This window comes from Brachyhypopomus gauderio, unplaced genomic scaffold, assembly GCF_052324685.1.
Source record: "Brachyhypopomus gauderio isolate BG-103 unplaced genomic scaffold, BGAUD_0.2 sc127, whole genome shotgun sequence".
NCBI lineage: Eukaryota > Metazoa > Chordata > Actinopteri > Gymnotiformes > Hypopomidae > Brachyhypopomus > Brachyhypopomus gauderio.
This window is the reverse complement of record NW_027506948.1, coordinates 485,001-509,791: the sequence shown is the minus strand read 5'-3', so window position 1 is coordinate 509,791 and position 24,791 is coordinate 485,001. Positions and strand designations below refer to the sequence as shown.

The window sequence follows — 24,791 nt, the reverse complement described above, 5'->3', positions numbered from 1 at the left end:
GTCTACACAGCAGCTAATATCAACACAGCCACGTGCACCAGACGGCTGCAATTCATTTATAACACTGAACTGTGCAATGCAAACTTGCCACTGGGTAAACGCTACCCATTTCAAGGTTCTTAAGCCTGACGTTGATTTTCTGAGATGCAATAAAAGCCCACGTGGAGGAATAATGTTCCGTACGATCAGACCAGGGCAACGTGCGGCCCTGACAACCTTCACATTTACAGTGCTCTTATCCTGTGTAACACACATGTGAGTGCATGAGCTCCCTGGGACTCGACCCCACGACCTTGGGCGTTACCACCACCACGCTTCACCTGCTCGACATGGAACAGATCATGGGACAGTTGTCCAATCAGATCAGGGTTTTCACGTTTCTCATTAGCAAGGCCAGCAAGCCCAAGTGAGCAGAGGGAACACCCTGGCAGGAAGACATTCACCCGTCGGCTTGGCTGATGCTGATGTCGGCGCACGTGCACGCACACGCACGTGCACGCACACAAAGCAGACATGGAGCGCCAATACTGTGGATTTGTCGGAGAGGACTAATACACTGGCCCGAGTTAAGCACATGGGTTATGTAATGATGTAGATGTGGAAAAGGAAATCAAGGTTAAAGCTCCCCAACCATAACGTTGCACAGAACAGCACGAGTAAATCCCAGAGCTGCACGGAGCAGTTATTACGGCTTTGGCAGCCTGGCAGCTGGACCATTAAAACCCAGTCAGGCTCAACGTGAGCTGCAGATATGACGTGTGCTCTATTAGCGGTTAAGCCAAAATCATGAATCTCACGCTCGCAGTTAGTAAACACAAAAGTTAACGTTGGGACAAACGTGGAATCTGGGAGGAGAGCAGAGACGTTGAGCCCCGTCCTCCCGACGGACGAGTCAAACATCCGCTAGCAGCCCGAGGGCTTTACCAGACTGATTAGCAGATGTTGTATATTAGAAAGCAAGAAGGATTTATAGTCAACTTAATGAACGAGAGGTGGGTGAAGGGGGGGGGGGGGGGGGGGGGGCTCTTGTTCAGCGGACGCCATTAGGGAGGTCAGAGGTCACCAGCTTCTGTGCCTGCAGGATGGTGGAACACACACCATCACATTCTCACATCAAAGACCTGCTGATGAAGGCCAGTACTGCAAGCACACCAGCTGAAGCCCACACACACACCAACAGAAACACACATGGACACAGACTGGCCCAGACACAGCACAGACCAGCAGAGGAACACGTACAACCACAAAGTGCTCCATTAAAAAACGACTTACCCCAAAATCACGCAGCCCTAACACTTATGTAATAATGAAATTATTAAACTATTAGGGACTAGTCAGTGGGCACAATGATCACTACAAGAAAATGACAAAGGTCAGTAAAGGTTTTGAACATTTTCTCTTCTCAAAAAGCAAAATGACGTAAATGTATTAGTAATCAGTTGGGGATAAAAACCAGCTGTTACTACACAATGTTACTAACAGTTACTATTCCTCAATCAGAGGGTGGTCCTTCTCTGATGGCCACGCCCACAGCCTGTGCTTCTCCGTCACCTGCTGGATGATTGACAGGTGTTTCAGTCCCACCGTTGTCCTGGTTGTGGTTACCAGTGGAGATGCTTGATCCTGTAGGGACGGTGGCAATGTAAACACACGCATCAGACTGGGGGCTGTCGTTGGGATCAGCCAGACCTGCACCACCTGAGACACCTACACCAGGCTGAAGGCCACATCCACTGACTCCATCCTGTAGGACACAATCTGTCGTGTCACAGGGGTCTCTGGTCTCTACCTCAGCATGCTCACAACCGCTACCACCAGCGCGATCGAGAGACGGATGACGGAGGTGTGTCTCCACGCTGACGTCACTCTCCTCCATCACAACGCTTCCTGCCCCATCGTGGTGGTCTGTGACTCCATCATCTCCACCAGGAGATGAAGGAGTGCCTGTCCCCTCGCAAACTTCACTCTCCTTGATCACATCAATTCCCACCTCTTCTTGGAGGCCATTGCCAGCAACTTCAACATCACCACGAAGAAGCAGATGGTGTTCTGTATTTCGGACATCAGGACCTCCTAAGCTCTCCACATCACCCAGATGGCCACAATCAACATCTACCGCACTTCCATCGTGAGATGAAGGAAGACCTCCAGTTCCTATGGTTACATTTTGTTCACCAACAGCAACACCACCATCATCTTCACTGCTGTTCTGATCATTTGTTTCTGCGGTTTGACTTTGGTCTTCAGCAATGACACAGCAAACCTCCATTTCCTCCTCTTTCACATCATGAGGAAGACAGCTGTTGGTTTCCATGGTGACATTTTGACAAGCAAGACCAGCAACACAATGCATAACTTCTTCCTCCTCCTCTTCATCACCACTACAGATCTCCCCTTCCTCCAGCTCGGTCTTGTCAGCGGCGTGCTGCGTCCCGCCCGTCCTGGGCGTGCGGTCCCGTGGGGGTCCCGCAGGTGCCGGGGAGGTGAGATGCACGGCGGGTCCCAGCGCAGGTGACGTCCCTGGGGCTCCGCGCCTCCCTGCCGCTCCTCTCTGAAACACAAACACGCTCGGCTTTAGAACGAGGGACTGTGATTGGACCACGTCAGCAGCCCTTAACACGTCACTGTGACATCACAATCATCTCATCATAAAGGTTTCCATGACAACACGGAAGGCAGCGGTCAGAACCACGTACCTCACCAGACACGAACGCACAAGCACACGCGCTAGTATAACGGGGATAACTCCCGATTTATGAGAATCATTCAACAGAATAACAGCCACAATGTCTGAGCAGAAAATATTTGGCTCTTTAGGCAAATGTGCATCAATCTAAAAATAAAGTAGAAGAACCTCTAGTGAGTCTGAATGATGATCCCAGGGTGGAGACCAGAGAGGGTGGAGATCAGAGAGGGTGGAGACCAGAGAGGGTGGAGATCAGAGAGGGTGGAGATCAGAGAGGGTGGAGATCAGAGAGGGTGGAGACCAGAGAGGGTGGAGACCAGAGAGGGTGGAGATCAGAGAGGGTGGAGACCAGAGAGGGTGGAGACCAGAGAGGGTGGAGACCAGAGAGGGTGGAGATCAGAGAGGGTGGAGACCAGAGAGGGTGGAGAGGCCCTGAATGCTGCTTCAAGGGTGGAGAGGGAGCTGAATGGTGTGTCTCCCTCCCTCCATCTCACTCTCCCTCTCTCAGGGGGTGATCCATGTCCTTCAGCACTCAAAGTTTGGAAAGTGTGAGAATCCTTAATCATGACCCCACCCCCCCAATCTCACCCACAGACCAAAATACCATCCTAATCCCCATACACACACCATCCTAATCCCCACACACACCCCGATACAGGCCCTGCGGGACACAAGTGTGGGGCAACTATGCAAATCCTCAGCGGGAGGCTGGCTCACACACCACTGCGCAAACATGGGTGTGTGTCCGTTCACCTCAGTGAGTGTGTGAGAGCGGGGGCGGGGGGTAGTTAAATAGCACCCCCCGGGGGCTCTCTCTCCCTCTCATGACTTAATATGATTTAAACCATTGTGTTTTGCACAAGTCTGGGTACAAACCATAAGTGGCACATGGAAATAGATGCCCAAATATGATCACACGCACACACACCCACACACACACACACACACACACACACACACACAGCAGGTTTCCTGTTGCCAGGCTCAGCAACCTTAAAACAAACCGCTTAAAGCAAACGCGCATTTGTGTGATGACACTTCAACCCTGTCACTGAGGCATGTAGTCATCTCTTGAGAAGGGTGTGTGTGTGTTTGGCTGACATTTCGGTGAGCAGCATGGAGACTGAACACAGAACACACTGGCTGTGTGAGTCAGAGGAGCGGTGGCTTGGCCAGCCCCGCGCGGCTGGGCCCTCATCCGGGCCAATGGGCAGAGCCTTCCAGCCCGGGGCAGCTCACGCAGTGTCTACGGCACCACGGTGAGGTCAAACACACCAAACACGCCAACAATACCAAACACAAAACAGCAACACGATGCCACAGTGAACAGAAAGAAAAACGTGTGTAGTTAAAAAGAAACGAAAAAGAAAAGAATGAGAACGTTTGGTTTGCGTTATCTGAACGTGTAAGAGTAGGAGATGGCCCCCCACAGGGTGGACCTGGACCTTCTCCTGGTGCTCCTGCCTGGATCCTGGTGGAGAGTCTCACCTGGGAAACGGGTGAGGTAGTCCTGACAGTGCTGCTTCAGTACCACATGAACTTCGGGATATTCCAGCACCATTCTGGACATCAGGTTCTCCCGGAGGGTCTTCCTCACGTCCAGCTCATGGAACCTGCAGAAAGAGGAAAAACAGAAACCACAGCACCAGGTCAGGCAGGACCTCGGGACACACGGGACCATACGGCCATACGCACGAGCATTCGGCGATGAGAACATTGCCACTTTGGGATGGTTCCAGCAGGAGCGTTAACATGGTTGCCTGATTGGTGCACTTAACTTTGGTGCAGGTCTCAACACACACACACACAAAAAAAAAAACTACAAGATTTTTGCATCTCCTGTCCAGAATGAAAAAGCAACGTTAATCCAGCACTTCTGGTGAGCAGGGGGGGTAGGTACACATTCACTCTCCCTAACATTATACCCCCCGCAATGAATCACAGGGTCAGACGGCACCAGACATTAATTGTTAACCTATGTGAGCTCCACCGAAGGTTCATTTTCATTCCTGCCTCCTTTACTCAGCTAAAGATCTACAGAGAACACCTTCAATAAATCGTGGAGGAGCAGAGGTGAGGGTAACCCCAAAATCACACCGTAGAGGTCAGGAGAACCTCCGTCACCACGCAGCTGTGAGGAGAGGAAAGCCAGCCTCTCCACCAGCAGCACCGCCCGCCTGTCTCCACCCTCAAAAAGACCGGGCCAAGAAGAACCTGGCCCACGGGGGAAGGAACCGGGATCACCGCCCGGACAGTTCCGTGCTTCTGTAAAGTAGCGTTGAGTCACCGTGAACTGTAAAAGTCACGCTCGAGGACTGTCGACAGGACACACCACACACACACACACACACACACACACACACACGGGGACTGATGAACACTCGGACAACAGTAACCTCACTGCAGATGTGAAGTCCCAGCGTGCTAATGACGACGGTGGAGGTGTTGAGACTTCAGTGTGATAAGCAGCGATAACTGTTCAGTTACACGCGTCATCAGCATTTAGCGGGCTGAGAGTGTGTGTGTGTGTGTGTGTGTGTGTGTGTATGTTCGTGTGTGTAAAAGAGTCGTTCAGATCTGCGCTGGACACGGGTCAGCTACGTCCTCCCCCGTACCGAATGTCTCTGCTCTCTGAAACTGCCCGAACCACGAGGTCACTTGGTGTGGAAGTCAACCATTCAGGGGCGCAAACACACCATCTCTACACTGCTGCCCAAGGGCATTACCCACACATGCTGGTCAACAGACCCACGCAAAGGAGCCAATGTAGCGGGCTGCCCAGAAGAACCTCGCCTGCCTCCACCCTCCTCCACCTCTGTGTCCTTCTCATGTTCCTTCCCTGCCGACTGGCTGCGTCTCCTCTAGTTAATGAGTTATGGGAGTGTAATGACAGCCTGGCATGGATAGATGAGGTTGTTCATAACACAATCAAGTTCACATTAACACGTGTGAGATGTGTGTCTCCTGCACTGGTCGAGCCTGCGTGCAAATATCACTCCTCAAAATATTTACTTATTCGTGACTCATTAGCTCTATTCAAAACGCCATCCATAAATCCAGGTGGTTTACAGCAAAGCTGTGAGGACCTCTCTAACGAGGATGGGTGTGTCAAGGGTCACGTGCAGGGACCGGGACCCTGGACAGAAATAAAAGCTTCATCTTCTAGTACGCTGAGCTCCCCTTGAAGGGTGTGGAGTTCCTCAGAGCTCAAGTCATGGAACACTAACGTTGGGAAGGGCCCAGCCGCCGTCTCAGTCCTTTGCCAAACAACTTGCCAATCACGGTACGCACACAGGCAGCATTCCAGAGGGCTGTGTGGCACTGGAGCTCAGAGGGGATACACGCACTTCCAGTGGAAAACGAGTTTGGACTGGCTTCCCCGACACAGATCAACCATTCAAATCTCAAATTTCACCGTTCCAGGGAGATTACGTGGAGAGAGATGGAGCTTCAACATCCACGTGGGCTGCACCACACAACTACACCAGCAGTGACGTGAAGTTCTTCAGGTAAATCAGGTTCACTCATGGGTGATGTGAGGCCCGGCCCCGTCTCCACCGTCCAGAGGACGTCAGCACGCATCGTCCATGCTGAAGCTTACGCTCGTCTCCCCGACCACGGAACCCAGTCATGGTCCGGGAGCAGGTCGAGGACAGCTGCTCTTAACGGAGTGAATATTACCACGTTAGCTCCCGTCTTCCTCACGTGAACGGTGATGTGTGGTCTGTGTGTCAGGATACAACACTTCACAAAACCCACAGTTCATGAGACCTGCCGTCATTCACCCAGTTTGGGTGTCACGGCCCATAATGCTCAGAGTACAACAGGAACCACCGTTGTCTTCACCTGCCACGTCTTCTCAACCCTGGGTGTGTGTGTGTGTGTGTGTGTGTGTGTGTGTGTGTGTGTGTGTGTGTGTGTGTGTGAAATCAGTTGAATGTGAAAAGAACATAGACCTGCCAGAATCTGACGCGTGATTTCCCTTTTGTTTTTTTCTTTGAATAATTTTACCTCTCTGAAAGGTAATATTTTCAGGCTAAGATCAAGCTGACTAACAAAGACATATTTTCATAACCGTTACTAAACACGCCAGTTAATCCGCAGGGCACAGGCAGATTTGAATGTCTTCGGTGTCTTTCATGTCTTGATCACGCAGGGGTGGGCATGCATTCATCTGCTTCTGCAAAGAGGGGGCAGGAAGCAAAGCCTTCTGGGAGACGGCAGAGGCGCCCGGGACAAGGCGGTGAAGATTGGTGCCGAGCTACGTCACCCCCACCCACCCCCCCGGATCACTGGAGCTGTAATAAAACGCTGGACTGTTGCCTAGTAGAACGTCTCCTACTGAGAGGCACGAACCGGGAGATGTTCATGTGTGCCATACACACACTATATACTGAACACTGAACACTATACACTGAACACTATACACTGAACACTATATACTGAACACTGAACATGTAGACTGAACATTTAGAATGAGGTTGTTTGTGTCTGCAGTAAATGAGTAAGGAAAATCAAAGACTCTCCTAAGACCAGGTCTAGGTCTAGACTGGTGAATACTCCTAAGACCAGGTCTAGACTGGTGAATACTGTACTTACTTAAGACAGTTGGGCAGCCTCTGCTCTGACTTCATAAACACACACAGCTGATCAGGATAAGCAGGAACGTACATCTTCAACCTGTGGAAAGGCAGGGGCACACGCGCGCGCACACACACACACACACACAAGATAAATGTATTGACCTGTGGTCTGTTATTCCCCCTTTACATGTCAAAACACACACACACGATAAATGTATTGACCTGTGGTCTGTTATTCCCCCTTTACATGTCAAAACACACACACACACACACACACACACACACACACACACACACACACACACACACACACACACACACACACACGATAAATGTATTGACCTGTGGTCTGTTATTCCCCCTTTACATGTCAACACACACACACACACACACGATAAATGTATTGACCTGTGGTCTGTTATTCCCCCTTTACATGTCAACACACACACACACACGATAAATGTATTGACCTGTGGTCTGTTATTCCCCCTTTACATGTCAAAACACACACACACACACACACACGATAAATGTATTGACCTGTGGTCTGTTATTCCCCCTTTACATGTCAAAACACACACACACACACACACGATAAATGTATTGACCTGTGGTCTGTTATTCCCCCTTTACATGTCAAAACACACACACACACACACACACACACACACACACACACACACACACACACACACACACACACACACGATAAATGTATTGACCTGTGGTCTGTTATTCCCCCTTTACATGTCAACACACACACACGATAAATGTATTGACCTGTGGTCTGTTATTCCCCCTTTACATGTCAACACACACACACACACACACACACAGGTCTCCGTGTTGAGCAGGCGTTCAGCACGAGGGCCGCACCACACACCGGCGTGTGGGTCATCAGCACTCTGGGGAAGATCCCAGCGCGACGTGTCCTGTAGAGTCATTGTTCCTCGTTGAGGCTTTGACGAGCCCAACACTACTCGTTCAGAACGGAAGAACACGCTGTTCTGGGCCCATCTCATGACGTTATTTGGTGTGTTTATTTTCAGTTATTGCAGAGTTATTGCAAACCTCACGTTGAGTCCTGGGAGGGTTAACGCTCGCCTTTAATTTCCTCCATACTGTTGGCTGTACAATTCTGTGTGTGTGTGTGTGTGTGTGAGAGAGACTAAAATTGAGTGAGAAATGTGCACCTACTAAGTGGGAACAGGCTTCACGCAGCATAATATCACACACACACACACACACACACACACACACAGTCCTCTGAGCTCCACCAAACTCCCTGCCTAATCCCCATAAGAGCCCCCCCCAGAGTACTGGCCCCCACCGCAGGTCAGCTACCTCCACCATGCCACTCCACTAGCGGGGCAGACAGCGGGCACCTCCGGCTTGACCCTTCAGACGCCATGTCAGTGAGACAGGACACACCACGTGGGGGGGGGGCATTCAGGTTGACTCAGTTCATAGCAACATGACTTGCTGTATTTTCCCCCCTCAGTTGTGAGACACACGAGCGGTGATGTGGCCTGGCCTCGCAGCTCCGGGACTGAGCCTCCCGCCCTGACTGGCTCTCACTGCACACGTGTCATTTTCACAGTTATATCTCTCTGTTCTTCAGCTGGATATGAGGTCTCTGGTCTGAGACACCAAGATGACACCTTCTCACCACCAAGGAGGCGGAGGGCACGAGGCGAGGCGTCCCCGTGCGAGGCGACCCCGTGCGAGGCGTCCCCGTGCGAGGCGTCCCCGTGCGAGGCGACCCCGTGCGAGGCGTCCCCGTGCGAGGCGTCCCCGTGCGAGGCGTCCCCGTGCGAGGCGACCCCGTGCGAGGCGACCCCGTGCGAGGCGACCCCGTGCGAGGCGTCCCCGTGCGAGGCGACCCCGTGCGAGGCGACCCCGTGCGAGGCGTCCCCGTGCGAGGCGACCCCGTGCGAGGCGACCCCGTGCGAGGCGACCCCGTGCGAGGCGACCCCGTGCGAGGCGACCCCTGACCTCCTGCTTCATTCCACTGCAGGTCTCTGGGCTCCATCATCACGCGGTTCAGGTTCTGGAGCGTGGGAGGAGGACGCCACCACAGGGGAACCACAGCGTAACCAGTCACTACACACAGCACCCAGACCTAGCCAGCATGGCCACTGGGACGTTTAACATGGACTGTACGGCGAGCAGCAGAGAGACCCCTTAGACGAAGAAGAAAAAAACCCCACACGAGCCACAAACTGAAGAGGCAGATTTACCGGTGACGTTTCACCGGGTCAGACTCGGTGGGGTGGATGTAGTCACTCAGAACATTCTCAAGGACTCGATCTTCTGCTACCCTGCAAAACAGGTGAACACAAAAGTGACTTTGGTGTGACCTCAGGGAACAGGAACAAACACAACACAGCAGGACACGAGACAGCAGGACACACGACAGCGGGACACACACCCATGACTCACCTGTCCGTGTACTCCGCACTACACTGGGGGAAAACCAGCTTCAGGGACCAGTACAGCTTGTGATCTCTGCAACACACACACACACACACACACACACACACACACACACACAGATTTGAAATCTGCACAGAGTGTCTTTATGTCATAACAAGAACGCCCATGGCCACCCACATCAGTCGGCCCGTCTCTCAGCGCCAGAACCCACATCACAGTCACTCCCAGCGCCCGCAGCGCATGGCTGGAGAACCAGATGAGAACCACCACCCAGCCTCCCATCTGACCCTCATCCACTGGGCAGAGGAGGTCTCGGGGTCCCCAGAGCCGAGTGGTGTGAAAGGCTGGAGGAGAAGGTGGGGGCTGAGGGTGGAGGAGAAGGTGGAGGCTGAGGGTGGAGGAGAGGTGGGGGGTGAGGGTGGAGGAGAAGGTGGGGGCTGAGGGTGGAGGAGAAGGTGGAGGCTGAGGGTGGAGGAGAGGTGGGGGGTGTCAGAAGTGTCAGGGTGGTGTTAAAGCAGCATCCACTACCACGTCATCTGCACGCCAAAGAAAGAATAATGATGGAGCAGTGTCCCTTACGGCAGACGGTACCGGCGGGCGGGCTGAACCGTGGCTGTGCGCACACACTCCTATCCTGGGAATACGGAGAGGGGAGGGAGGAGGTTGGTGGTAACTTCCAGGACAAAGAAAAACAAGCCCTCTCCCTCGTTCAGTAACTCCATGACGCACGCACCGACTCCTGTTCGGGACCTTTAACGTCTTTAGGAGCGTTTAAGAGACTAGGAGTACAGGAGGCATCATTTAAAGATGACAGCTGTGCAGCCTGGCGTAACACGGATAATCCCCGCCATAAACAAGCTCCCAGCAGGAGCGCGGACCTGGCCGCCCGGCTCTGAAGCGCTCTCGAGGCACGAGTGCTACGTGAGCGCTCGCACGAGAACGAACCGCACCAGAGTGTCAATCACAACAACACCCACACACCCTCGTGGCTTTAAAATGGACGACTATTGTAGTGTTGGGCCCTGCAGCCCTTGCTGATGTGACCTCGGTGTATGGGGTTTCCTGGCCCACAACACAGGGGTTCTTGTATTAGCTGTGGTGCATGTTGTCGAGCAGAACAGGACGGGCCTCCGCCTTGGAGTCTCGGTTCCCCTCGAGGCTTCATCCTCGTGCTCAAGGGAGTTTTCCACCGACACCATTGTCTTCCTCACTGGGGGCTTCAACATGTGTAAGGCTGCTTTGTGACAACTGTTGTATATATAAAAAAATAAATAACCATGTGGTTTACCATTTTATCTCTGAACAAATGAGAAACTGAATCTTTTCTGGCTGTTTTGGAAAAGTACAGAAAAAAAAAAAGTGTGGTCTGTTTGGGAATCCTTGACAATGGTTGGGAACGGTGGGGGTGGGGGGGGTCAGGTAAGGGTCAGGTAAGGGTCAGGTAAGGGTCGTCCTCCCCCCCCAAACCAGCCAATCTTCTGCCAAGCACAAGCACAGTTAGCGAACAGTGGTGCTCCCCCCCGTGCGCTCATACCCAGGCGTACGCCAGCCCCGTGGAGCACGCAGGGATGTCTCTCCACGTCCAACCTGGGCCGCACACATCCAGCTGCCTGAGATCTCTGGTGACGCGGGAGTCTGACTGGAGACCAGTCGAGCACGAATGAGCCCGTTGGGTTAAATTATCACCGCGGGCAGAACGCCTGGCTCGTTAGCACTGGCACGCAGCACTACCAGGAAAGACGGCGGTGTGCCATTACGCAGAAACGGAGGCCAGAGGCACTAATAGCGCGGAGGCGTCATGGCTGCAGGGCAGACCTGGCGCTGTGCGCGTGTGCTATTAGCCTCGGGTATTAGCGACGAGAGCCCGCAGTGCTCGTGCCAAATTACGGCAACTGGGAGATCATTGTGCTGCACAACTAGAGGCTCACATCACTCACTCACACCACCTCGGGCTCTTTTAGCTGTGCCACCTCAAACAAAAGGACTGCCAAACATACCAGAAACGGGTATTATAACAGAAATTATAATGACATAATAAATGTGTCCAACACTGAACATCCCATAATAATTTTATTACATTGTAGAATGCCTGGCGCCTGCTGTATTTATTATGGGATCCCAAATGTTGCAAATTTATGATATTTCTGCTATCAGACATGCCAGATTTAGCTTGAATCTCATCATGTAAATATTCAAATTGTATGAATGTGAATATGTAAACCGCGTATGAGCCATTAGAAGCACCATTATTAACGGACACTTGAAACGTTGCTTAAAGCGCTGAAGATACATGACGGTGTTCAGCGCCCAGATGAGCCGTAGTGCTGCAGAACTCGTTTGACTTCAGAAGCAAACGGAGTCATCACCGGCGCGGGGGGGGGGGCTTATGAGCTCAGATATCGGGCCGACCCAGGCCTGGCAGCAGGATCGCCACGGAAGCCAGATGATGGAGACGCACTGAGGAATGTTCACATGGAGGATCAGATGGACGCCGAGAGGGATTCCCCGTGCAGGTGTGAAGGTGTTTCGGCGCTCCGCTGCCCAGTGGGCTGAGGTATTTACGAGTGTGTTGGGGTTTGGCCTCTCCAGGGTGGGGGCAGGAGGGAGGGGTGGGTGGAGGGGGCAGGGGCATTGTTTCTGCTGGAGACCAAATGGAAAGAATTCAACCCCTCCCCTACGAATGGAAAAAGGGGTTTGGTTTAAAGATGCTCACAGGCATTTTGGGGCAAGGTCACGGTGCATACCAGTCAGATCAGTCCATCACCGTCAGGATCCCCGAGACGGCACCACAGAGAACACGCGTATCCAACAACGCCCGAATAACTGAGAACACCTTTGACAACAGTTCCACACGCCCTTAGGGTGACGCTTCTGCAGAGGTGTTAGTGAGGTCAGTGTGAATACAGGACAAACCCACCGGTGTGCCCTCGAGGAGAGGGGGAAGTCTATTCACACAAGTTTGTTTTAGTGCGAGTTTGGGTCACAGTTAATAGCTAAATGACACCTGGGTGGTTGTTATTGTAGTAGGTCACAGTAGCTACCATAGTAGAAGAACAGAAGAGTGTTAGAGGAGCCAGGACCTTCTAGAAGATGTTCAGAGGGGAGTTGGAGCGGCACTGGATGGTACTTTGTAGCGTGGCCTACGCAGTCTGGTTTTGATGAGCACTTCACATTTGTTGTCTAAATGTAATTTTTTTTTCTAAGCACAGCATCTAAGAACACCGTCATCTGGATTTTGCCAAAGCTGAACTCAAAAGCTGAGTTTTTTATTTTGGAAATGGATCAGAACGTCGACAACTATAGTGCCGAAGGTGAAGCTGGCACTGGAGCGTCTGACTAAACGCCCTGCAGTGAATCAGACACTCAAGGTTATCAGACGGCGCCTGGGCCCACTCTGGGTCACGGCACCACATGGTTTTTTTGTTCTATCACTAGCCTTGATCAAGAACAAAACGCAGGCAGAGGGGAGAAAACCCAAATAATGAGAAGCAGATTGTATAATCTTCAGCACAATGACCTCACACTAATTGCAAACAAAAGACGCTTTCTACCAAACCCCTTGCTCAGACGAATTCGATTCACACATTGCAAAGCTGGTTTCGCTTCTGTCATGCTTAATAGCCCCATGAATCGCTTCTCAAACTACCAGCTCTCATACAGTGAATGAAGAGCCGATTTCCCTGTGAGGCCGTGCGGTTCACACACGACCTTTTCAATATGGCACTAGACTCCGTTGAAAGTCAGCGTTCCAGCACAGCCATCTCTCAAGATGCCCCGCAGCAGTCATAGCAATGTGCCGTTTCACCCCGCCACACGAGGGCGCCATTTCTCCCATCACGTTCTAACAAACAGGCAGAAAAAGCCAGTGCCCGCCACGCAGGGACGACGGCTGCTCACGACGCGCTAGCGCTTGGTCATGACGCGCTAGCGCACTGCTGTACTCGAGAACAGCACCATTAACGGTTCAGTGCAGCCCAGACATCCCCTGCTGCAAACGGCGAACGGAAATACGACTTGCCGTTGCGTGACGAGGCACTGCGTTGCCAACGTGGAAAAATATGGAAGCGTCAATACTCCGTTAGCTTAGGGGCACACGGCGCGGGAAGACAAACGGATGACGCCAGGGCCAAGAATGCCCCGGCTCCAGCCCAGACCCATCCCTGGTGTAGGCGCGGCTAAACCCATCCCACAGGACCCAAATCCCAACGTCTGACGTCTACATGTGACTCAGACTCACTCCCTCACCTTAGGGCGGTCTTAGGATTTCACTTTCCATTGAGCAACCATTAACATAGCAATGCAGAGGACACTGGATCTTTTATAGGGCCAAGACGAGCTTTAGGGTCAGGGGTGAGCCAGTTTTTGGTTTGACACCCATCATACAGGCACTGAACTGACCCAGGGTCTGTAGCAACCATCAGGAGAACGTAGATAATACCGACCAAACGGGTTTCTGCTTCCACTCAAATATAACACATGTGCAACATGAAGAGACACTGGAATTTGGATTAATTTGTTTGAAGTAAGATGGTTTTCAGAGAAGTATGGTGTGTGTGTGTTTCACCAGGGTGGTATGAAGTGGCCCTGAAGGGTTAGCTACAGCTACTGGTCCACATCATGTAAGCCATCCATTTCTAGAGCTTCAGTTTTATTGTGCTTCTGCAGAAACCCCACACAGCTGCATACACACACACAAACACAAGGGAAATCAGACACATGCAATCATGCACACGCACAAACACGAGAAATCAGACACAGCCCAAATCCACGCTGAACCCGGCAGCCGGTGCTGAAACGTGGGGACGTTCCCAGAGTGTGTGCACGTGCGTGTCCACGAGACGGAGTCACTGCAGCCAGAGAGACTGACCACACGGTGCACAACAAAACACAGTCATACTGTTCGAATGTTCCCACACCGTCTTGGACGCAAGCTGGTCTTTCTCTTCCCCCCGCAGCTCCCAGAGGGGACGCACACTCCCCCCGTGCGTCCCCCGTGTGGACGTGCAGCCAGAACCACAAACCTACCGTCTCCGGCCACGTGGCCTCACGTAGGAGACACCGCAGGCACGTCCAGCCTGGGGCAGATACGGGGCCCGTGTCCCCCACCGTAACTCACGCATCCCTGCCCTCAAGACAGACGGCAGTAACAGCCTCGTGGCGGGACAAGACGGAGGGTGTGGGGGGCTTCTCCACCTGCTGGTCAGTAAGGGTGGAGGACACATGTGTCCGTAGCAGCTGGGGGAGCCGGTTCTCCTGAATGGGCCTCCATGTGTTTGGTGACTTCAGCGTCCCGTCTCACGGTGGACAGCTTGAGAAAAGTCCCTCCGGTACACCTTGTTCCAGTCACGGGGAAGACATGAGACAAGAGTCTCGAACAGACGGCGAGGGGGGGGGGGGGGGGGGGGGAGACGGACGACCGGAGGGGGCGGTTTGCTTCGCACTGTCTGAAGACAAACAAAAACACATGCAACGATGCACACAAACACGCATAAAGCAAATTTTGGCCTTGCAACCAAGCAAGAGGCGAGTGGTGTGATGTGGAGGTGTGTGTGCAGCACACACACACACACACACACACATCTGCTCGTTATATTATGTCCTCAGTATATTGTGAAACTCCTCCTCTGCTGCTGTGCCCAGCTCAGACCTTCATCTCCCTCTCGCTGGACACACACACACACACACACACACTCTCCTGCTCTGTGTCTTCCCTGCATCCCGCACTCGAGATGTCAGATCTGAAGAGGGATTTCAGCTGAGATCACTGGACAGGTTTGTGTGTGTGTGTGTGTGTGTGTGCATGCGTGTGTGTGTGTGTGTGTGCATGCATGTGTGTGCACACGCATCTGCAGTGCTGTATACCCTGGGACTCTGGGAAGGGTTTCTTAGAGGTATGTGTGTGTAAGTGCAAATTCTGGGAAATATCTAGATGCACTAGTGAAGAGGCCTCTGGCATTCTGGGAAGCGTGTACTTTAGTTCAGCAGCACGTGTGCTTGTGCACATGGAGTTACGACGTCTCTAATGGTGTGACTGGATACTCTGATATTCACCTGCGTTACCACGAGCTTCTGGAAGTCCTGCACATGATCACACTTCTGCGTTTCATTGGCTAATCACAAAAGGTGTTACTGGATCTGTGTGCTCCAGTATCAATGCATGGGATACAAGAAAACACCCATTCAATTTATTGCCTCAATTAGAGCTAACAACACACTGCTAAGCTAGAGTTAATGCATTATAATAATAACAGTATAACACACACACACACACACACAATTCAGGGTTGTAAAGGTCTTTATCCCATACGGAAGCATCAGGAAAATAAGGAAACTGTTCTTTGTCAGAAAGTGAACATAAGCAGGTGACGTTAAAGTGTGCAGCCATGCAGGTGAAAGGTCTGTAATGACGTCCTCTACAGCTCCGCCTCCCAGGGGCGACTCCCAGAGACATGATTGGCGTTCCCCCAGGAGAGGGAGAGTACCCGTGAGATCACTGGTGACCCTGGTGTTGCTCCAGAGCGTTCTGCCCACGCTGGTCCACAACAGAGTTATTCAACGCCCCCTCCACACACACCCAAACGCACAGCTGGACGACCCACGCTTTCAGACATCAACGCGGGCCTTGTGCTTCCCAGTCCCCCCCGCTTGTCTGACGGGGCAGGATGGTGACCACACGCCACACAGAACCTTCCGGAACGCACACAGAACCTTCCGGAACGCACACAGAACCTTCCGGAACTCCGCCTACATTCCAATACTGCGAAGCTTGCAATTTTGTGTGCGCGTGTCAGGGGTGGATCACACCACACTGGAGAAAACGTGAACCCAGTGGTGTTTGTAGATCCGGGACTGGGTTCGTTAGGACAGACACCCAGCAAGGTGTAAACAAGGCAGCGTGCACGTGTCCCTCAGCTCTTCATCACCAGGCTGTGAAGACGAGGCAGCTCTTCCCGTAGGCAGAAAGGCTGTTTAAGATGCCGTAGGCCCAAGAGCTGTTGTAGCGCTGGTGAAACTGTAGCGCTGGTGAAACTGCTGCTGACTGCACTAAACAAGAGCGCCACCCAGTGGTCCAACACAGTCTCGCACTCTCCCTCCTCCGTTATGTTCCCAGTGTCTCTCTTTCAGTCCTATTGCCAGTCCGCTTATCTCTGACCTCCAGGTATTAACGCACCCCAGACCCTCATTTCTCCCTCCCCCACGGATCACACACAGTCATGGTCCTGTGGTAGGGAACTGATCTTGTGACCGGAGGGTCGTGGGTTCGATTCCCAGACCTGAGGCCATGACTGAGGTGCCCTTGAGCAAGGCACCCAACCCCAACTGCTCCCCGGGCGCCGGGCTAGGGCTGCCCACCGCTCTGGGCACGTGTGATCCACAGCCCCCTAGTAATCACTAGTGTGTGTGTGTGTGTGTGTGTGTGTGTGTTCTAACTGCACAGATGGGTAAAGGCGGAGAAAAAACTTCGATTGTGGTACATTTACATTTCATTTCACCCCCCTCCACCCCCCTCCACTGCAGCTTCAACTTACGCTTTACTGTAGTAGGTCCTGTTCTCCTTGTGTTTGGTGAAGGACTTCGGCAGGAACCTCAGCGTGACCTTGGCAGCTCTGGCGTTCTTCCTCAACAAGGCCTGGAGGAAGAGGAAGGAGAGAAGGTGTTCCACAGAAGGACTTCCTCCGACCAGACGACCCTGAGGAGAGCTGACGGCGTGGGCTTACCAGACGGGTCTGGCGGTGGGGAACACGAAGCAGCTCGTCTCGTCTCGGCACGTCCGCCACACGGGCCGTCTCCTCCAGGAAGCGATAGTCTGTCCAGACGAAGCATCAGCACGTCTGCATTAGTGCAATTTACTGTACTGGCATTTCATTACAAAACACTGAATACAATTAAGCTGAAGGTCCGAACAAGAAACTGAAACAAATGACTAGAGAAACGTCATCTAGAATATTCTCTTCAAGAATAAGCTGGTGTAGGTCTAAAGTGAAAGGAAGTTCTGGTTTTACAGGTAAAGTAATTCTAGGAGACTTTTGGAGATGCAACTTTCAAAGTGTCAAATTACAACATAAAGGGCTTTCAAATGTGATCCACAGTCAGTGCTGAGCAACTCAACACCGTCCTGTAAACGCAACCTGCCAGCAGTCGCTCCTCACCAGACGACATGACACACAACTGGGATTCAAACCTGAAGAACATCAATAGGAACCACCCTAGCAGTGCTGAACTGTGATGAGATCAGATGCATCCATTACAGCCGAGGTGGAAAAACTGTTTGAACATAAACATGTAGCTATTTAGTCACCATTGAGAAGGTTGATTTCCTGGAACTGAGAGAGGGGTACGAAAGCCGTCTGGTCCCGGACGCCGCTGCACCCAGACAGATGCTTATGACGCTTCACACAGGGCAGGCTACGGAGGGCACAGAGGTACATTTCAGTTTACGCAGCACATTTCACCCCGTGTGTGAGGTGGCACCACTTGAAACACTGGACACTGCGAAGGACAGACGTCTGTGTCCAGGAGAGAGCAAGCTGTCCCTCACCTGCAGGAGAACTTCAGGCAGTTTGGACATCTGTATTTGGCCTCCTGTCCTTCACACGTGTCACAGCTGTGGACATGAGGACGGACGGACGGACGGACGGACGGACACACACACACACACACACACACACACACACACACACACCATCACTCTGGGCGTCTTACATAACCTATGACGCGAGATGTTTACTTACACCAGTAAACACACGTGTTACGTGTCGGTGCCGGAGAGTCTGAACAATACGACAGTACTTATATTCACACACGGCGCAGTGTGGACCCAGATGGTTCCGACAGAACCCGCGTGATGTTGACCTATCAAACATCTGCTCCGCCAACCCGTGTGTTTCAGCTGCTGGCTGCTCCGCCAACCCGTGTGTTTCAGCTGCTGGACTAAACCTGCGCTTTTACCTCGTCAGCGATATCTTCCGCTTCACCCCTCGCGGTTCCTCTTGCGAGCCGTGAGCGACCAGGTGAGTGTCTGGACGGGCTGCTGCCTCCATCATGTGCACCATGTTTTGAGACCTCGGCGTTGAAGAGCGCAGGGCGACACGCTTCCTCCCACGTGGACGAGCGCACGTGGACGTCTGCCGTATTCCGGTCGGCGTGTTTACGACAGTCGCGTTTAAAGCGGAAGGTCCTGAAAGTGTTTTTAAAAGACTCTTGGTACAGTGGTGCTTGGACGATGATTTAATGATTATCTTTAGCCAAAATAAAACTACTAATGATTGATAAACAAATTCAGACATCGCACATTTGAACAAGAATTGGTTTTAACGACACATTTCACCACTAAAAAGCGGCCAGACGTTTGAATCTGTGGCGCTATTTCAAGGTTCTTCATGTAGGTTCCTGCTATTACAGGCCCGTAGCCAGCATTGTGATGGGGGGGATCTTTTTCCCCCAAAAGTGGAGTGAGGGGGGGGGGGGTTATGTCTTATATGTTTCCTCTATGCTGCGCCTATAGCGATCGATCGCCAGTGGTTGGCGCCAGAGCGAACTAGTAACTCAGTGGGTTTTCCATCCACCGAGTTTTTGCGCATTTTGAAAATGCGCATGAAAAAAGCTGGATGGAAAAAGACCAAAATTCGAAAAAAGCCCCAAATATCGCAAAAAGATGTTTACGCTAGGAGGAGGTGGAAAAGTTAGACTATCGCATCGCCAAAATTCGTAAAAACTGGATGGAAAAGGGTTTTTCAATCAATCAATCAAATTTTATTTATATAGCGCTTTTTACAACAGTTGTTGTCACAAAGCAGCTTTACAAGTGCCGAGTCCTAGCCCCCAGTGAGCAAGCCAGTTTTTCGCATAAACGATGACGTATCGTGCCTCAAGTCAAGTGGTTCTGTACATGATCGCGATGTAAAGATGGCAAATGCATACAAAAACAGTTCTGGAGAGAGCAAAAATGGAATTTAACTTCTCCATGTAAAGAAAAGAAAAAGAAAAAAATGTTTCACAACCTCAACGTGCAAAAATGCGTAAATGCCAGATGGACGTAAAACCACTATTGTTTGGCGTCCTCTCACGTGATCTAAAGTTTATTCGCATAACTGTAATGAATGGAAACAAGGCTTAATTCACATTTTTTTTTCTGCCGAAACTTGGAAATTGCGCATTATTTTTTCGAAAGGTTTGGATGGAAACCCGAATCATAGATGTAGATCGAAGATAAATAAACTAGATTTTTTTCAGCGTGAGAAATCGGATGTATGGCGTGAGAGCGTGCGAAAACGGTCAAATGCGCGTGTCTCACGCTCATTGCGTGAGAGTTGGCAACACTGTTAAGTTTGTTGTGAGTTTGTTGGTGCTGTCCTTATTTGTTTGTCTGTATATTCACCGGAGATTAACAATTCATTCATTGAATAGCCTACCTATCTTGAGGGGCATGTGTGTACGGAGGGAGGGTGCGGGAGGGGGGGGGGGGAGGGGGGGGATCGAACGAACCCTTCAATCCCCCCTGGCTACGGGCCTGTATTATTTCATTTTGTATTATGAGATTCATTAACACGGACCACACAAGGTCAATAAATGACCACGAACAGTAAAAGTCAAAAGATTTATTGGTGTCATGTCAAATATATCTTACATTTACATTTCGCTGTTCCTCAGAGCAAATGTTATTACAGTTGATTTGCTGTAATATAAGTTAAACCTGTGAACTGTGCTACCTGGCTTGCTCTAGCTGCCAGTGTATGACACACACACATCGACTCACCTAGTTGTGTATATACAAATACAAATTTTACATAAATAATAATTTGGTAATTTGGGCTAATTGTCATTGAACAGATAGATCTCTGTCAGAGATATAATTTATTGGAGTACAATCATTTGAAAAAGAAAACAGATAAATAAACAATATATTGTCAAAATATACACAGGCAAAAAAAAAAAAAAGTTCAATCGTTTGGATTACGTAGTTGGGTGGAGGGCAGCACCTTAGAGAAGGGGGCGTGGCCTCACCGAAAAGTCACACAGCCTCATCCAATAGCAGGGGTTTACACACATGCCCAAGGTATTAAACCTCAAACGATCTAATGCCAAAACTGTATTGGTCTGTGTGATGTTTGGCTTAAACAACCAAGATGAGATGTTGGTATGTGACTTCTCCATAAAGACAACAGCCATGATCCTGCTTTCATTACATGTCAATAAAGCCAATATATCACAGTTTATAAACACAATAATTATATAAATTAGGTTCCGAATGAAAGGAAATACCAATTTAAAATCAAAGTACTCTTACAACAGGAGTAACTGTGATGCAACCAGTACATACAAACACCTACACGTGAGTGGCTGTCCTCAAAAGTACATACAAACACCTACACGCGAGTGGCTGTCCTCAAAAGTACATACAAACACCTACACGCGAGTGGCTGTCCTCAAAAGGTAATTGGGGTTGGAGGTAGAGGCCCGTCTGCAGAGACGGACGGGTCCACATCGAGCTTCGTTTCTGTTTGCATGAGAGACTATGGAGACGTAACCTACTACGTTTATTGACCACTACTCACCTGCTCCTGTACTCCTGGGATTGCTGTAGTAGTGTTTCTTTCAGAGAGACCAGGACAAACAAACTAAGATCAGATCCCAGTGCAAATAAAACGTTAGAAGCAACTAAAATTGAGCTAACATTTTTCTGTGAGACATGAGTCCAGGAAATGTTTTAGTGTAACGTTCAGGGGGCTGGTAGACCCACAGAGACAGGGGACGGTTCCACAGGAACAGGTCCACAGGGACAGGGGACAAATCCCTGTGCAGGACGTAGGGATAAATCCAGATTCAAGCTCGGACATCGCTATTATTTAAATGGGCTCAGTTCTCTGATCTCTCTCTCTCTCTCTCTCTCTCTCTCTCTCTCTCTCTCTCTCTCTCTCTCTCTCTACTTCTCTCGATTGCTGACTTGTATTAGTCTACAAAGTGGACAACAAAATTACCACATTTCAGAATGTAAAAATGAACACAGCACCGAAAAAATCTTTTTTCATAGCACCCATTTTGATTTTTGTTTTTGTAGCTGATACAAAATAATTTTTAACAGTCAGAGCGACAGTATCTTCCTCACTACACATTAGCACACAGTTCTGCCAGTCGAGTCTGGTGTTCTACTAGAACAAGCCTGGCTCCATTATAACAGACAAGTCAGCTGCTGTATACATGGTGGTGGGCGGGGCTTAGTGGTGTTGGGAGAGCCCCAGTTAATGGAGGTGGGCGGGGCTTAGTGGTATTGGGGAAGCCCCTCTGACAGGAGAACGTCCCTTCTCAGCAGCTCCAACGGTGTAGTGGCCATCTTGGCAGTCCTTCTGGGCCTGCGTGGACGAGGGACGTGGAGGTGTCAGAGGAAGCAGACAGGTCCCACATCCAGGTGGCGCTGGGCCCCCGCGGCGTATGATGGGACACCCTGGACATCCACCACAGGGAGCTGCGTGGGGTCCTGTGTCTGCAGGAGGAATCGGGAACACTGCCCTCTGCTGTCCTGGACCTGCCCACATTCACATCAAACGCACATTCAGATCGCACGTTCGTGTTTACACTAGTGCTAATGATGAATATTTTGAATAAAATTAAATTTGATTATTTCATACTCCTTGACATCCATCCCTTCCTAGCCTTACTCTCTCTCTCTCTCTCTCTCTCTCTCTCTCTCTCTCTGTCTCTCTCTGTCTCTTTACCTCACACTCATCTTGAAGCACCTGAGGTTGTAGTGGAGAGTCCGGTTCAAACACCTGGCCATTCCAGCCCTGGAAACGCAGGGCCCCTGGTGTCTCCATGGCGACCTCGGCTGCATCACCGTGGCAGTGAACCGAAACGGTCTGAGTGGCGTCCGTGCTCAGCAGGTGCAAAAACTTCATTTGGACCTTACTGATGCCAAACGCCACCTAGAGGCACACACAGGAACAACACCTCTTAAACACACTTTCACACTCAACCACCTCTGACCACTTTGACGTTTGTATGACATCTGGGCTGGCTAAAGTTTCATTTGAGTAATGACACGGTGAATTATAAAGATCAGTAAATCTTTTACTGCTGGGTCTGTGCCATTTCACTGTTGCTGTCGGTTCAGAGGATTAGGGGTCGTTAGAAATATGTTTGTCACCAAGAGAAGAGAAAATACACGTCACACCTAAATCACAGACCAAAACCACAGTGTGTTGGTGCGTCTCCCGCAGGGTACCGGGCCATTTTGCACACGTCTGTCTCCAACAAAAACAAGGGCATGGTAGAAGTATCAGGATGTTTCATTTTGATTTTTTTTTTTGGGGGGGGGGGGGGGGGGGGTTAGACAACAAAGATGTCTTTCACTCCTTTTCTGTCCACATGGTTACCACCCTGGTTCAGGTTACCATCTGCCCCTGATACACAGACACCCCCCCTGCAGCAGGGCCACTCACACACTCAACACAGAGTCAGGTGTCACCATTCACTGCTGTGGAACCCTGGACCAAAACATCTGCCATCAGGAAGAACACTGTGCACTACCCAAAATGATGTTAGCATTAGGCACAGTCCAAAATGTTCAGATGGGATAACACTGTCAAATTTGACAGAAGAGGAAAGTCTTATTGGTCTTCAGTTTTGGAACGTGTTATTATTATTATTGGAGAGGATTGCTGGAAAGCTGTATTCCAAGAACAGCTCAACAGAGCTTCACAGCTGCGAACGGCAGAGGAAAACATGTCACAAACTGAAAAAAAAACACCTAGACTACAAGTGCACACTGTAGAGAGAGAGAGAGAGAGGGAGAGAGAGAGAGAGAGAGAGTTGTGTGTGAGTTTCTGTATGGAATCTTTTGACTCCTCATGTGTTCTTTGAGGTTGGAGCATGTTCTGAGACTCTAAGATCTGCGATGGTCTTGGCTCTGTGCTGCCGTGTTCGGGAGCCTCCGCAGGCCCAGTGATGTAATCAGCCTGCGTCAGCTGATAGTGTGTCCTTGCTGGGCGTGGTGTGTTAGTACCTTATCAGTGGCCAGAGGATGAATGCACGTCTGGCCCCCTGCTGTGAAGTTACAAAACACCTGGATGGCGTCCGAGGTGCAGCCCAAGTTCGGATCGATCCAGAACATTCCTGGTCAGGACACAAAGACCCAAAACCCCAAAAACAGACCATTTATTTTGCCTATTCAGAGTGAGAGCAAGAAACCTGACCTAGAATCAGTGGCTCTTTGTTCAAATGGCGTTCAACAGGAAGTCAAAGATACATTCAGCAGGAAGTTAAAGATACAAACTCATTTCAGATCAGCGATCTCACTTACAACAACGCGTAGTGACGTGCATCACGTCTGTTATGGAAACGTGCCCAAGTGAACCATCCAGCCAAACAAAAACACGACTGGACAAACGTTTCTCTCACCGTCAGCCATCTTCTGGTGGCAGTGCAGGAGGTCTTTGCAGAAGCGAGCAGGGTTCTCACGAGTGCCCACTGGTGTTCTGATGCCGGCTATCACGTTGCTCAAGTGGTCCAGGGTCTTGAAGATTTCCGTGCTGTGGTCCGCCAATGAAACCTGAGTGTTCTGGTAGCTCTGTGGAACAGTGAAGGTGGAAGAGAGGACGGTGTTGGTGGACTCTTGCAGGCTTTGTAGAGCAGCGCTGTACCTTCAGACCAGAACGCCACCCAGGAGTTTGGGCCCCCGTGAAAATAGGTCCCCCGAGGAAATTGGGTTCCTATGAACAAAAACTCGTCCTAACTGAGAAAACCCCCAATAGCATTCGTGGCTGCAGGAGAGCATTAAGCAGAAGGATTAAACTGTGGGATTATGGGATTAATCAGGAGGATTAACCTGTGGGATTATGGGATTAACCAGCAGGCATAACCTGTGGGATTATGGGATTAACCAGCACCAAGAGCTAAAATTGTGAAACTGTTAATTTTAAGCACCTGAAACCTCTCACAATGTTGCACAAACTTCATAACAGATTCTGGTAGCCTCATAGTGGTAGACTCTTTATATTCTGTATCTCCCTGCACGTTTCAAAGAGAGAGAGAGAGGGGGAGGGAGGGAGAGAAAGAGGGAGGGAGAGGGAGAGAGAGGGGATGCGTTATGA

At 50.7% G+C, this 24,791-nt stretch overlaps 2 protein-coding genes across 2 annotated transcripts in view; both read right to left on the bottom strand.

Annotated features, from left to right (window-relative positions):
- Positions 1-1,029: 1,029 nt before the first annotated feature.
- LOC143498944 (box C/D snoRNA protein 1-like) lies at positions 1,030-18,851 on the bottom strand. The gene is made up of 10 exons (XM_076993846.1): positions 18,655-18,851; positions 18,245-18,310; positions 18,005-18,111; positions 17,424-17,512; positions 17,235-17,335; positions 9,712-9,777; positions 9,510-9,590; positions 7,286-7,366; positions 4,175-4,299; positions 1,030-2,551 (listed from the first exon to the last, which is right to left on the bottom strand). The coding sequence occupies exons 1-10, from the start codon at positions 18,756-18,758 to the stop codon at positions 2,415-2,417; spliced, it is 957 nt and encodes a 318-aa protein (XP_076849961.1). The 5' UTR covers positions 18,759-18,851; the 3' UTR covers positions 1,030-2,414.
- A 1,437-nt stretch (positions 18,852-20,288) lies between these two features.
- Positions 20,289-24,791, bottom strand: part of LOC143498963 (uncharacterized) — a 107,604-nt gene continuing 103,101 nt past the window's right edge. The window contains 4 exon segments of the mRNA XM_076993873.1: positions 20,289-22,228; positions 22,419-22,625; positions 23,705-23,814; positions 24,100-24,268. Of these exon segments, the coding sequence (XP_076849988.1) occupies positions 22,082-22,228; positions 22,419-22,625; positions 23,705-23,814; positions 24,100-24,268 (633 nt within the window). The 3' untranslated portion in view covers positions 20,289-22,081.

Coding starts and splice junctions, on each gene's coding strand:
- LOC143498944 (XM_076993846.1), bottom strand. CDS start 18,758: ATGGTGCACATGATGGAGGCAGCAGCCCGTCCAGACACTCACCTGGTC. Junction 9,591..9,711: donor AGTGCGGAGTACACGGACAG/GTGAGTCATGGG, acceptor CCTGTTTTGCAG/GGTAGCAGAAGATCGAGTCC. Junction 4,300..7,285: donor AGGCTGCCCAACTGTCTTAA/GTAAGTACAGTA, acceptor CTCTTTCTGCAG/GTTCCATGAGCTGGACGTGA.